The sequence below is a fragment of the Nothobranchius furzeri genome, chromosome 13 (genome assembly GCF_043380555.1).
Source record: "Nothobranchius furzeri strain GRZ-AD chromosome 13, NfurGRZ-RIMD1, whole genome shotgun sequence".
Classification (NCBI taxonomy): Eukaryota; Metazoa; Chordata; class Actinopteri; order Cyprinodontiformes; family Nothobranchiidae; genus Nothobranchius; species Nothobranchius furzeri.
Genome location: NC_091753.1, coordinates 59,404,221 through 59,417,486, shown reverse-complemented (window position 1 = coordinate 59,417,486; position 13,266 = coordinate 59,404,221). Strand labels below are relative to the sequence as shown.

Sequence of the window (13,266 nt, the reverse complement as noted above, 5' to 3'; positions counted from 1 at the left end):
GCAAGGACACTCAGGAGGTGTCTTGTAGCCTAGCCTTGATAAAAAATTACCCACAACACACCGCGGTATTTTCAAAAAGACGGCAGATCAGGAGCCGGCAGCTACTTCAGGGACAATTTTCAAGTTTAAAAGTAAGTCGGCTAATTTAAAACGTTTTTTTTTAGATCCAAGGAAGTTATCTTCTTTGTGGTTAAAAAGTTAGGCGAGGTCGGCTCGAAACCCTCGAACGTTTGAACACTGAGTCAAGGGTGACGTGGGAATTAGTTTTATAATTCAGATGTTTTGATTCATGGTCGAGTCAGGATTTGACGACCAAAAGGGGTTTGTGTAAACGCCGCACAGACCACGCCACGCGTCAGAAAGGAAAGCTCTGATTGGAGAGACAAAAGGAATGGGTCATGTGATCTTAACATTACTTGTGTCATAGGAATGTCTAGTGCATCTGTACCAAGTTCATTCTTATACAAATACCACTGATTACAGTATAATTCAGGTATATCGTCATTTCACAGACTGATTTACGTTGGGCTCACATGATTATCGGACTAACAGACGTTATTTTGTTATTATTTAATAGAGTTCTTCTGATTTCTAAAAGAGTTCTTCTTGGTCTTCTCTTGAGCCGTAGGGAAGGCAAACAGCTCATTGAAACAGTTCAGATGCAGAGGCATCAAAGGCCTCGAGCCATATCTCTAGGAGATTAGTTCTTCATGAGGAGAGAGGAAGTGACCTTTAGGTGGACAACAGTCCCGTCGTGACGCTTCGGTGGCTAGCGGGTCGTAACTCACTTATATATTTAATTTAATAAACAAATACAACATTTAAAAAGTAAAAGGCTCGTTATATATTTTTATTGAAACTAATACGTGTAAAATATAACGTTATCTCCCGTGTCACGTGACGTTACGTGACCGCCGTGGAAGCCGCGGTCATGTGATGTAACTCTGTTCCATTTAACCGTTTTCTTTGACCAAGGAAGGACGGTGTCCTCGTAAGCAAGGCGCCTCGACACCGAGCAACACCCCGAGTCTGACGGTGGTCACGTTTAAATTAGTCACCTAACAGGGACCAATCAGACCTCCACATAACTGTGATTATTTCCCCGATGGTCGTTTTATTTATGGAACAGTTTAAATATGTATAAATATATTTATTATTTAATGTTGTTATGACATCAGATTTATTTTATGGATTTGTGAAATTAAACTGGCTCGATGTGAAAGCCTAATTCTCCACCAGACGGGCTTTTCTGTTACCGATGCTGCTGTCTAGAGGTCACGGTCAGCCATCGGCTGATATCCGGAGGCTAAAATGTTGCTATAGCAACAGCTGATTCCGTTCCTGAACCAGAGTCAGCTCCAGACTCTTTACAATCTTAACGTTGTCCACTCAGCTGTCTTCAAATCTAAGTTTTACCCAAAGTTCATCAAACAAATGAGTTCAAAGATATCTGTGGTGCACACGCCAACCCCGTCCCGTAGAAGACGTTAACTCAGAGATGTTTCTTTCAGAATACGGTTTCATTTCTACTCACACGTACGCGATACAGTCTCCTTCATTCTCTGGTCGTTTCTCGTGTTTCTGCTGCCTGGAATCGCTCCGTCACGCTTTACTCAGAAAACATTGATTCTTTGGCTCTGTGCTCGAGTGCTGAGCTCTTCAAAACCAGGTTTGTGATTGTCCCTTTGGTGTTTGGTAGAGCAACAAAGGGTAAACATCTCAGCGCAGCTTCGCCTGAAACCGTTTTCTCCCCGTTTGTTTGCCTTTTAGCTGCCTGGGCAACCCGTTTAGCTCTGCAGCGACCCAAACCACCGGGACCAAAGCTCTCCGTAACTACACAAGCAGCTGTCGTCTTCTCGCTGGAAGCTGGAGGAACTTCTTTAGTGGCGTATGGAGAAAGGTATGTGGAAGGAGAGTGAAGAGTGGTTGGTCGAACCATGCTGTGAACTGTGACTCCATTTCCCAGGAGGCATTGCAACAACAGCTCAATAAGCCGCTTAGCCGATGGCATGGAGGGAGCTGGGTCGGTTTGGCCGGAGGTCACAGGAGCTGACTGTGGAATCATGGTGGATGCAAAGGTGCAGGTGTTGATCGGATGACTCTGGTGCACAAGAGGATTGTGGGTAGATGGATATGTCAGAGGGTTGAACCTTGCCTCTTCTCGACTGGGATGGCTGTCATAAAGCAAAGGGTGATCAAACCCTGATCTCTCTGTCTCTATCATGGCAGCCAAGCCCTCTCTCAGAACCGGCGCCATGTTGGATCAACTCCAACTGTTAGACTTACCTCTGAACAGCGACTACCGCGCTATCCAAAGCTCTCAGAGCACTTCCTTTACACACGTGTGAGGGCTTGCTCCTTCAGACTAAAGCTTTCGTTTGCTTGAATGGTTTATTTTACCCATAACCATGTACAAATAAACAAAACTTTACAGCTTTGTATGGTCACACATTTAGCATTCATTGGTCCAAAAGCACTCCTCACAGCGACAGAAAAACACGCGTCAGACACCGGCCGAGTCCTCGCGTCGGCGTGTCGACGTTGCACTGACGTCACAGATGTACCATCCACTCCAACAGTTCCATTGCAAATAAAATAGTCACATGCAATGACTGAAAATTACATTACCTCATGTCACATAGAAAGTAAGCGAAAGGTTCGACCATTTAGAAATAAGTACTCTTCTGAGATTTGTCTCTTTTTTAAGTCCTAGACATTCTTTCAACAGCGTTGTTGGTCTCGTTTGGGTTGTAAACATCAGTTACGGTGCCGAGCCTGGGTCAGCTGGCTGTGTACCATCTCTCAAGAGAATTGGTCAATCGACATTATCAATCAACTGATCGAGAAGAATTGGTCAGTCAATCAGGAAATACAAAGAATTTCTCAGATGATCATCTTTGGGCTCAGTTTGGGCAACAAGACACCAGCGAGACACCGGAGAACAGACTGAACAGTAAATCTACAGAAGACACCCTGAGAATCACAACTACGTCTCTTTTCATCCGTCCTCCATCCAACCTATCCTTTCTTTTTCCTCTATTTCTTCTTCTAAGAAGCGGTCGTATTCAGGTGGGCGTGGCCTTGTCGTTTGGAGAGCATGGCGGATCGGTAGGTTGGGTTGATGTGGCGGAAGCTGGTTGCCATGCAACTGACTCGTCTGTGGTTGGCATGGAAACAGGTTAAGGTGGATTCTGACCTGGTAAAGGTAGTATGCAGCATGTATACAGTAGTATGATCAGCAGAAGGTGGGATGCAGCTCTGGGGGGAAGTAGATTGGAAGAAAATCTGAATTTAAACAATGAAAATAAAGAAAACCTCCAGTTATTTCAAAAGAGGTGTGGCTCCTCCGTCTCTTACATTTCCACCACCCTCCTCCATGAAGGGCACGTTTACGTTTGTTGCACAACAACTACGTCTACGTTCGAGAGTGAAGATAGTTCCAGTGGAAAGCTGTGAGTGGTTTTTCCAGAGCAACAGCTTCTGGAAGGCCACCATCACAAACTAAAGCCTCGACCTTCGTGGGTTGGGAGCAGAAATCTAAGAGACAGACGCGTCGAAGCTTCAGGAAACTTTAAGAATTCAACACAAGGTGCACTTGTTTGGAGTAAAGGAGCTGGTTTGATCTAAGAGCCACAAAATCAACCAAAAGAAGGAATTTCCAGTTATTCGTCCCCAGACCTGTGAGTATGTGACGGTAGATCGTGACAGTAGTATGTTATCGATGGAGAACATCACATGGGACTGGCGTGGTGTGCAGCAGAGGATGGCGCGGGGAGGGGATAGTGGTGGACAGTGATTGGTTGATTTGGTTGGTCAGGTGACTGGAGGGGTTATGGACAGTCGAGCTGAGTCAGATCACATGATGAGGGTTTGCAGCTATAACGTCAGGAAGTTCCATCAGGAAGTATGGAAGCCTGACAGGTTTTAGCTTTGGTGGACACTGGACAGAACACCCACCCCAGACCCCGAGTCAGCACACGCACACACACACACACACACACGCACACACACACACACACACACACACACACACACACACACACACACACACAACTTCTACAGGCAGTTAGCAGAGCAGCTCACATGCACCCCACACATTTGCATAGACACACAAATAAACACACATTTGTTCTTTAGCATGCAATCATAAGATCACACACACACACACACACACACACGGTCCCACCCCAGACTTGCGATGTGTTACTGTGATGATGCAGAGTGTGGTGGAAGGTGAAGAATAAGACAACGGAAGACAGGTGATGCTAAAATGAACATTTATAATGACTGCTGTTGCTGCTGCAAAATAAGAATCCTTAGAAAAGACCTTATATATCGATTAGCACTAGACTGCCCACTTCACTGGTAATCCACAAGTCAAGAAACACAACTCACTAGTTTCTCTTTACAAACACAATGCTACAGTTACATTAAATATTCAATAATCTTTAAGTCAGTTAATGAATGTTGTTAAAGCAACCACTAAAATACTACAAATAAAACAAAACAATATGAATTCACCTTGTTTCCAGTCATTCCCTTTTGCTTGCTGTGATGTTTAATAGTCTGAGAAATAAATAGCTCCCGGTGTTGCCAGGGCGATGGGCCGGGCAGCATAAACCAGGAGTGGAGCTGAGAGCAGCGCCACGAAACGGTGGAGTCCCATCTTAAATACTTCCAGAGTCTCGGGTGTGGAGGCGGAGCACGTGGCTCTGCAGGGGGAGGGGCCACACCTGCAGAGGTGTGTTACTCTGATGTAAACTTGGACTGTATTGCACAAGCGCCTTCTCGCGTGAACCCCGGCTCCTGGGGCTAGCTGATCCCACGACGATATGTGTCTAACACTAAAGCTACCACCGGGTACTGCCTACGACGCACGGCTAGGAAACACCAACAAATGCACAAAAACAAGCTGAGAACGGCTCGGGCTGCTCCTCGGGGTTAGTAGAGGAGCAGCTAAACGGCGACGGGAACTCAACACGAGTGACAACAGCACTAAGAGCAGGACTAGCATCAGGCGCCGCTTTAGTGTTTGCTTTCCTGACTCGGGCTGGAGGACGAGTCCACAAGTCCCTCTTTATGCTGCCGGCCCCGCTCTGCCCAACACTCCTCTTCACAGCAAAACTCTGACAGAAATATTTACAATGAGAGAAAAATGATATCATGAAGAACAGTTGCTTGGTGTTTTTCTCCTTTTTTGTTTGTCTGCGTTTCTTTTAGGATTTTTTTTCACGTTTATTTGTTTTTTAACTTCTATCGCAGAGAACGATCATCACCGATGAGCAACAAACAAAAGAATCCAATCGTGTCGGCTAGCATTGCACAGTCTCAGAGGTTTGGGATGGAATGGAGTTATCGTCCAAAACAGCTGGATGAACACAGAGGGAGGGAGGGAGGAGGAGGAGGAGAGGAAGAAGGTCAATAAAGTTCATGAGAGGTGAAAGTTCATAAAGTTCAAGAAGACAGAGGATGGCTGCGCAGCTGACGATGCGTAAACGCTCCCCACACCGCGGCCTGGGGGGCGGAGCACGTGTCGCCGTGCGTGGTTTGGATGTTAAAGGACAACAGAAAAAATCATCGTTAGAAAAAATGGAGTTTTTGAATCTTTCCCACTGAGAAAAATCAAATGGAGCGAGAGCGAGAGGAGGAGGGGTTACAGAGAGGAGGTGGGGTACAGAGAGAGGCGGGAGGTGAGGAGAGTGGAAGGTGCCCCCAACACTATGGCACACAATCAATGAAGTCCAACAGGCTGAAGAATGACAGAATTAAAAGAAGCAGCTGGCATGAGCGGTGGGACGGTTGTTTCTAGGTGGGCAGAGCAGGACAGTAGGTAGGTAGCCCACCTGCAGAGGGTTAATCCTGGTCGGGTTTAGCTCTGTGGGGGTGGTGAGGAGGAGGAGGAGGAGGAGGAGGAGAGAAGGTGGTGGTGGGCAAAGGTGCTGTTCAGTTGAGGCGTCATGAGCGACATCATGTTATGAGGGCGGAGCATGCTGGCTTCATGGGTGCTTCCAGGATGGATGTCCGACACACAAGAACAACGGAAAGAAACGCTTGGAATGATAGTAGTCGTTGTTGTTGTTTGTGTTTGTTTCCTCTCTGCTTTTATTTTGGCACTCGAGCAAAGAGACTCGTGGGAGGCGGAGGAAGTGTGTGTGTGTGTGTGTGTGTGTGTGTGTGTGTGTGTGTGCAGGAAAGGTAAACAGGGCTACACAGAAATGGCATTTGGTTAGAACTGGTTCGGGTTAGAGCATACAATACAAATCAAAGCAGGAAAATAAACAAACAGAAAAACAGTGATGTGACAAATGCAGTCTAACAGTTGCTGGTGCTGCGATGGGGCCCGAGTTCAAGGGGGGGGGGGGCGGTCCTGATGAGGTGGTGGGTGTGGGTGAGGGCGGGTTAGTGGAGGTAGGTGGAGGAAAACAAGAGCCACACACCCACTGAGAAGCAATGAGGGCACCTGGAGAGCAGGTGGGGGTTAGGTTCGTCTACACACCACAGGTAAATAATAACAACATGGAGGACAACACGACTAGCTGTCTACAGCAGACACACCCAGAAGGACGGGAGCATGCACATCTAGATACAGGAAACACCAACAGAAAGCTACAGTAGTCTGGCACTCGGTCCCGACCCAGCTCGGCCCGGCCCGCCGTACACGGCATCAGCAGGAAGTTTAGTGCAAACTCAGAGCGGGAATGGAAGGATTCTCCGGGTTGGGTCGGGACGCAGAACCCAACCGGGAGGAGAACCTCTCTCACACCAGAGGGAAACGGGTGAATCGAAACGTTCGATGGGTCCAAATCAGGGGCGGAGCCTCAGATCAAGCTCTGGAGCCAGACTTCATGTGTGTGAGTTCCTCCTGACCAATTACAACACAGTGGGCGGGGCCTGAGACGCCATGTTTGAGGTCAATAAGGTGCATAACAGCAACAAGACAAGCCAGAGAGAAAAGAGTGTGTGTGTGATGCTAAAGTACAAAAACACACACCTGTACTGCACGTCTAACGGGTGACACGTAAACCAGTGAGATGAGTACATTCAGACCACCTCCCGCTAAACCCTAAAAGACGCTCAGACGTTTTGTTCTGCCGTCCACGCCGGCTCGGCTCGGCACGGCCTCGGGTTTGTTCGCGCTCCTCTGACGAACGCCAGGAACGCTCGACCCTCCTCAGCATGCAGACTGCTTCAGAACACACGAAGCCTTTTTTTGTTTTTATTCACTTTTTTCTTAGATTTTTTGTTTTTTCACGCTTCACTTTGATCTCATGCAATATAGACGTGCAAAAAAGATAACATCTATTTCCACAAAATACACTTTTATTGTAGCTATAAAAGGCGCTGTTTAAGAATCCTACCTAGTCACATGGTCCTTAGCATTGTTATGCTAAGCTATCGCTATGCTATTAGGCTAACCCCAGAGTGGTAGTGCTGTTGCATGCCAGCGCGCTGGCTAACACCAAGATGGCGGCCCCTCCGTCAGGGCGGGAACACAAACGGGTTCTCAGGTGCTTCTTCGTCTCATCAGAACGTGGTTCATTTGGCACTTTTCACATTTTCTTAATATAAAAGTAGATTTCTTGTCTAACGCTGCCTGAACGCTTTCAGGGTTCGACTGGGACGTATTTTGGCACACGGTTCACTTCTTCAGGTAAGAATGAGCTTCTCTTTGAACGCATCAGCTTCTAACCGAGCAGCACTTCCAGCTTCAGCAGCTGAAGCGCAGATATGTTTCAACTCCTCCTGGGTTCATTATTAAATAGCAGCAATTTAGAAAAGGATGCGGTCGTGTAAACCTACCCAGCATCTAGATCCCGACGCTCCTGCCACAGACACACGAGCAGGCGGGACCACACGATATGCCACTACACGTATTGCTTCCAGTACTTGTCACATTTTATTCCTAGCGTTTAGATAAGTGAAGAGCGGCTGCGGAGGAAAAGGAATCATTTCAACTTTTGATCAACGAGAGATAAAAAACACGAAAGAGCTCTGCAAACCTCCCGCCCTGAGCTGCAAGCGTCCGTCTGCTTCCTGTCGCTAAACACCGGACATCTTTTATGCATCAACAGTTTGAGCTAAAAGTCAAATAAAAGCGTAAATGTCTCCCTTCAGTCTGGAAACTCGGCGACTCTGCAGCAAACGCCCGGCTCTTCCTGCTAAACGCCTGCAGCAAAGCGTTTAGACAACAGGAGAAAACTATCCTCCCGTTTGTTTTCTCCCACAGAATCCAGTCAGAAGATCCCCTCTGATGTGTGTTTGTGCAACAACAGCTTCCAAATGAAGGAGTGGTCTGTGACTGCGGGCGCTGGCCTCCCTCTGCAGGTGCGCTGGCCTCAGAGGAGAGGACCCAGCCTGTAGCGGTTGCCGGGGCAAGCAGCAGACATGCATCGATCGTAACATTAGACATGGTCACCCATGGAGAGATGTGTTAGGGGGAGAGGGGTGTCGGGATGGGAGTGCGCTGGAAAACTGGGTGGGAGGTGAGGATGGTGTTAGATGGGAGTAAAGAAGCCTCCTTACCAAGCTGCAGAGATAAACCCTCACCGGCGCTCCAGCGGTCACAAACACATCAGTCCTGATTCTAGAGGTCCACAAAGCCTGTTCTGTCGTTTCTGAAGGGGGACTTGAGTTCCCGCCCCTCACCGTGAAAACAAAAGAATCAAACGCACCCCCTCCTCATTTCAGCGTCTGCACTCCAGCTCGAAGGGATCGGGCGGCGGAACACAGCCGGATCCAGACTTCTAATCTCTTATTTAAACAGGAAATGCTTTCCAGTAAAGTTCTTCATATGCAATCTACATATATCTCATATATGCGTGTTTTCCCTGACGTACAGAAGCCGTCCGGTCGCGGCGCCGTCCACGGCGCACGTCCCTGACCTCGCAGGTCGGGACGACTGCTGTCCAGCTTCACAGTGCAGTAAGACAAAAAAATTCAGTGATTGTTAAAAATACAAAACAAATGAAAACATAACAAACAAAAACAACACAGGAACATCTTCAGCAGCCTTGTGGGTCTACAGTGGGCAGTAAACCTGTTGCCGAGGGCAACCCGCAGTTCTCCAGAGGCTCTCTGGACGTGTGATGACACACCTGTCATCTACCTTCTGGCAGCTGGACGGGGACCAGCGAGCTGCTTTACTGATATGCACGCTGCCCAGCAGCCAGACTCCCGGCGCTCCCTCATCCCGCTTCAGTCCGCTCACTCCCGGCGTTCCCGTCTCAGTAGTTAAGTGCTTCGACTTGATCTGGCCACTGGTTTGTGTTAATCTGCAGGTTTGGAAGACCACCGGCTGGGCAGCGGAGTCCGGGCTCGGCTAAATGATTCGTTTTAGTTGCACTCTTACTCTCAAGCTGCAACGGTTGTGACGAGGAGACGCAGACGGCAGCGCTGGCCTGCGGCGTTAGTAGCTCAGCTGTTTACGGTTAGTAGAGCGGCGCTGCAGCGGTTTGGTGCTAAACCCAAACGTCTGCGTCAGAATCTGCGTTTGTAGCACCAGATGTGGTGTGTGTGTGTGTGTGTGTGTGTGTTCGGCTCTCTGACCGGAGACACCACCTCACCTGTAACGACCCTAGCAGGGGGCGGGACTTAAATAAGACATATATTACACTGTGTGACATTAATTCATCTCAGTCCACTTTACATTAAAACAAATAAACGTCTCTTACATTCACATGGACCTGAAGCTTCATCGGGTGATGTCATTGATAAATCGTCACCATGGTGACGGATCCTAACGTCAACATCACCCTAACATTACGCCAGATCCAGTCTAGGTTAGTGAGGTCATCAGCGTGCGCCTCCACATTCACTCGGAGGCTCCAGAGACTCACGTGGAGGGCGCTGCTACCCCCCTCCCAGCAGATTCACCTCACCCCTTGGACCTGAGGGGGAGGGGGGGGGGGGGTCGCGTGTTCTCTCACACACTTGTTAAAGGGGAGGGGGCGGGGCAAAGGGGTGGGGACGGGGTATTTGATGGGAGCGACGGGGCAAATCTAGAACAGAAACAAAACCCCTACTGGAGGGTATGGGGGGGGGCAGGATTAGGGTGTGGAGGGGGGAGGAGGCGGTACCCTGTAAACACCAGGCCTCCCCCCCTCTCCGTGCCCCTCCCCCCCACCCCCGTTGCCATGGCATTCAGCTGACCACACGACACACAAACAGCTTAATTTACTGAACGAAACCAAAACAAAACAATAAAAACCCCAAAAGGTCGAAAGGTTACGTAATAAAACCGTATTTACATTTTACACATCTTCTTGGTTGTCGGCGCTCCGCTCCGCTCCCGCCGCGTCTCCTCACCACGTTTTTGCATTTTGTCTCAAACTTTCGTAATACTGAAAACGATTCCTTCCGACTCTTGCTCTCCTCTCCTTTTTCCATTCTCACTCTCGCTTTTTAAATTCTCCTCCCCCAAGCCCCGTTCTCTTTTCCTCCTCGTTTCTCATTGGCTGTCAGGTTTAGCCCACCTTCTGTGGGTTGGTGGCGCGAACGCCCTGCTCATAGGTGATCCTCTGGCTGATCAGGTACTGGGCAGCCTGCGTGGCGGCCTGAGAACCCGTGATGGTCACCTTCCTGTTCCGAGTTCCCGGGATGAACTCGCCTTTCTTGGAGATCTGGATCCGGGCACCTGTCAGCTCTTGGTACTCCACTAGCGTCTTCCCTCCTTTCCCCAGGATGGCACCCACAAGATTCTCTGGCACGGCGATCTCAACCACTTCCTTTGCTCCTTCTGCTAGCTTCTCTGTTGCTAGCAGAGACGACGCCACCAGGGGGGAAGCGGCGCTCAAGTAGCCGTTGGTGGCTCCTGTAGCAGCAGCCAGGGATCCCAGAGAGAGGCCTCCAAGGCTGGCAGCGGGGTGAGCCGTGCTGGTGGATGCGTCGCTGGCGTAGGACGCTAATAAATTAGCTGCGGCAGCCGCTGCTGGGTTAGCGTTAGCAGCCACAGCGGCTAACACACCTGAAGCTGCTGCAGGGTTCAGCCCCAGGCCCAGAGAGTTGGTGTTGTAGCCGTAGCTGGCCAGGGTGTTGAGAGCCGAGGTGATGGCCAGCAGGTCGTTGCCTGAGAAGCTGGACATGGTGGTTGGGAAGGCGCCGACTCCGGCCAGACCCGCCTGGCCGAGCAGGGAGGAGGCCGTCGCCGCCGCAGCAGCCGCTGCTGCTGGCATGACCTCAGTGGAGTTGGCGTAGGGAGAGCCGGTGGGGTTGGAGTTGGCGACAGGCCCCGTGACGTTGGAGTAGGAGATGTTCAGGCAGGAGGAGCTCTGAGGGTCCTCCTGGATCTTCTGAACGATGATCTCCACAGCTTTGCGGTTCTGTTCAGGCTCACCACTGATGGTGACCACACGCTCCTGCAGGTTGATGCCCTCGGGCTTCTGGGACAGCTGGACCCATGCGCCGGACTGCTCCATCACCGCCTTGACCGTAGCTCCGCCTTTGCCGATGATTAGACCAGCTGTGCTGTTGGGGACGATCAGCTTGGCCTGGAGGAGAAGAACACAGAGGTCCCGGTTACAGACGAGTTCAGCCGTTAAAAACCCAACAGAGTCCTGCTGACAGCTGCTGAGAGCGTCTCCGTCCCACAGCCTGAGCTGTCCTTCAGGCGTCCTCCAGAAGGACAGCAGCAAGGAGACGACATGCCTAGTGAAGCATGTCTCCGAGTGAGAGCGAGGAGGACGTGTGTGTGTTTGTGTGTGTGTACAGGTGTGTGTGTGTGTGTAGGTGTGTATATAGGTGTGTGTGTTTGTGTGTGTGTAGGTGTGTACAGGTGTGTGTAGGTGTGTATATAGGTGTGTGTGTGTGTGTAGGTGTGTATGTGTAGATGTGTGTGTGTGTGTATATAGGTGTGTGTGTGTGTGTGTGTGTGTGTGTGTGTAGGTGTGTATATAGGTGTGTGTGTGTGTGTGTATATAGGTGTGTGTGTGTGTGTGTGTGTGTGTGTGGGTGTGTATGTGTAGATGTGTGTGTGTGTAGGTGTGTATATAGGTGTGCATATAGGTGTGTGTGTGTGTGTGTGTGTGTATAGGTGTGCATATAGGTGTGTGTGTGTGTGTGTATAGGTGTGCATATAGGTGTGTGTGTGTGTAGATGTGTGTGTGTGTGTGTGTGTGTGGGTGTGTATGTGTAGATGTGTGTGTGTGTGTGTATAGGTGTGTATATAGGTGTGTGTAGGTGTGTATATAGGTGTGTGTGTGTGTGTGTGTGTGTGTGTGTGTGTGTGTGTAGGTGTGTATATAGGTGTGTGTGTGTGTGTGTGTGTGTGTGTAGGTGTGTGTGTGTGTGTGTGTGTGTGTGTAGGTGTGTATATAGGTGTGAATATAGGTGTGTGTGTGTGTAGATGTGAATATAGGTGTGTGTGTGTGTGTGTAGGTGTGTATATAGGTGTGTGTGTGTGTGTGTGTGTGTGTGTGTGTGTGTACAGATGAACAACCTCTTGAAGGAGAAACAGAAATAAAAGGATGGTGCAATACGGCAGTTAATGACCCAAGAGGAGTTTTCATCCCTTTGGTGACTAAACGAGACGAGGAGGTGAACAGAGTGGGAGGGAAGGACGGGTGAGACGGAGAGAGAGGAATCCTAAAGAGGCTACTTGTGTGAAAAAAATAATACCAGGGGTCAGCGTTGCCATGGAAACAGCACTGACATTCAAAGGGTAGTAAAACAGCGAGGTGAACACACACACACACACCTACACACACACACGCGCGCTCACACACACACACACGCAGACAGACACGCACACACACACACACACACACGCTAGGGTTGTCACGGTGTGAAAATTTAACCTCACGGTTATTGTGACCAAAATTACCACGGTTTTCGGTATTATCGCTGTATTTTTTTAACGTGCTACATTTTCAGACCACTAAATAAACCCTGTATATCAGGAAAATATTGTCCTCAGTTTGTGTCTAAATTTTGCCTAAAATCTGTTATTTTGTAATTATGTTGTTTATTTGTTTACATTTTCCCCCTTTAGTCTTTAAAATACCAATATTTGCCCATAACTTCTTATTTTATGTCTGTTTGATGTCATCATTTTAAAAATATTAGACCAGATGATACTCAGTACTCAAGTAGCCTTCTAATCAGATACTTTTTTACCCTTACTTGAGTAATAAACCCTATATCAGGAAAATATCGTCCTCGGTTTGTGTCCTTCCAGTGAGCTTTGCAGATGTGGGAAAATGTCATCAGGCAGTAATCGTTGTTAAATTCATAATTATTCTCGGAGAGAGACCAACTCTTATCTGCCCCTGG

At 48.9% G+C, this 13,266-nt stretch overlaps 1 protein-coding gene across 3 annotated transcripts in view; it reads right to left on the bottom strand.

The window, feature by feature from the left end:
* Window positions 1-4,260: 4,260 nt before the first annotated feature.
* The window catches only part of nova2 (NOVA alternative splicing regulator 2), a 68,011-nt gene continuing 59,005 nt past the window's right edge, over window positions 4,261-13,266 (bottom strand). For all 3 annotated transcript variants that reach the window (XM_070543709.1, XM_070543708.1, XM_070543707.1), the window contains one exon: window positions 4,261-11,486. In XM_070543709.1, coding sequence (XP_070399810.1) covers window positions 10,464-11,486 — 1,023 coding nt within the window. In that variant the 3' untranslated portion in view covers window positions 4,261-10,463. The remainder of the gene's footprint in view (window positions 11,487-13,266) is intronic.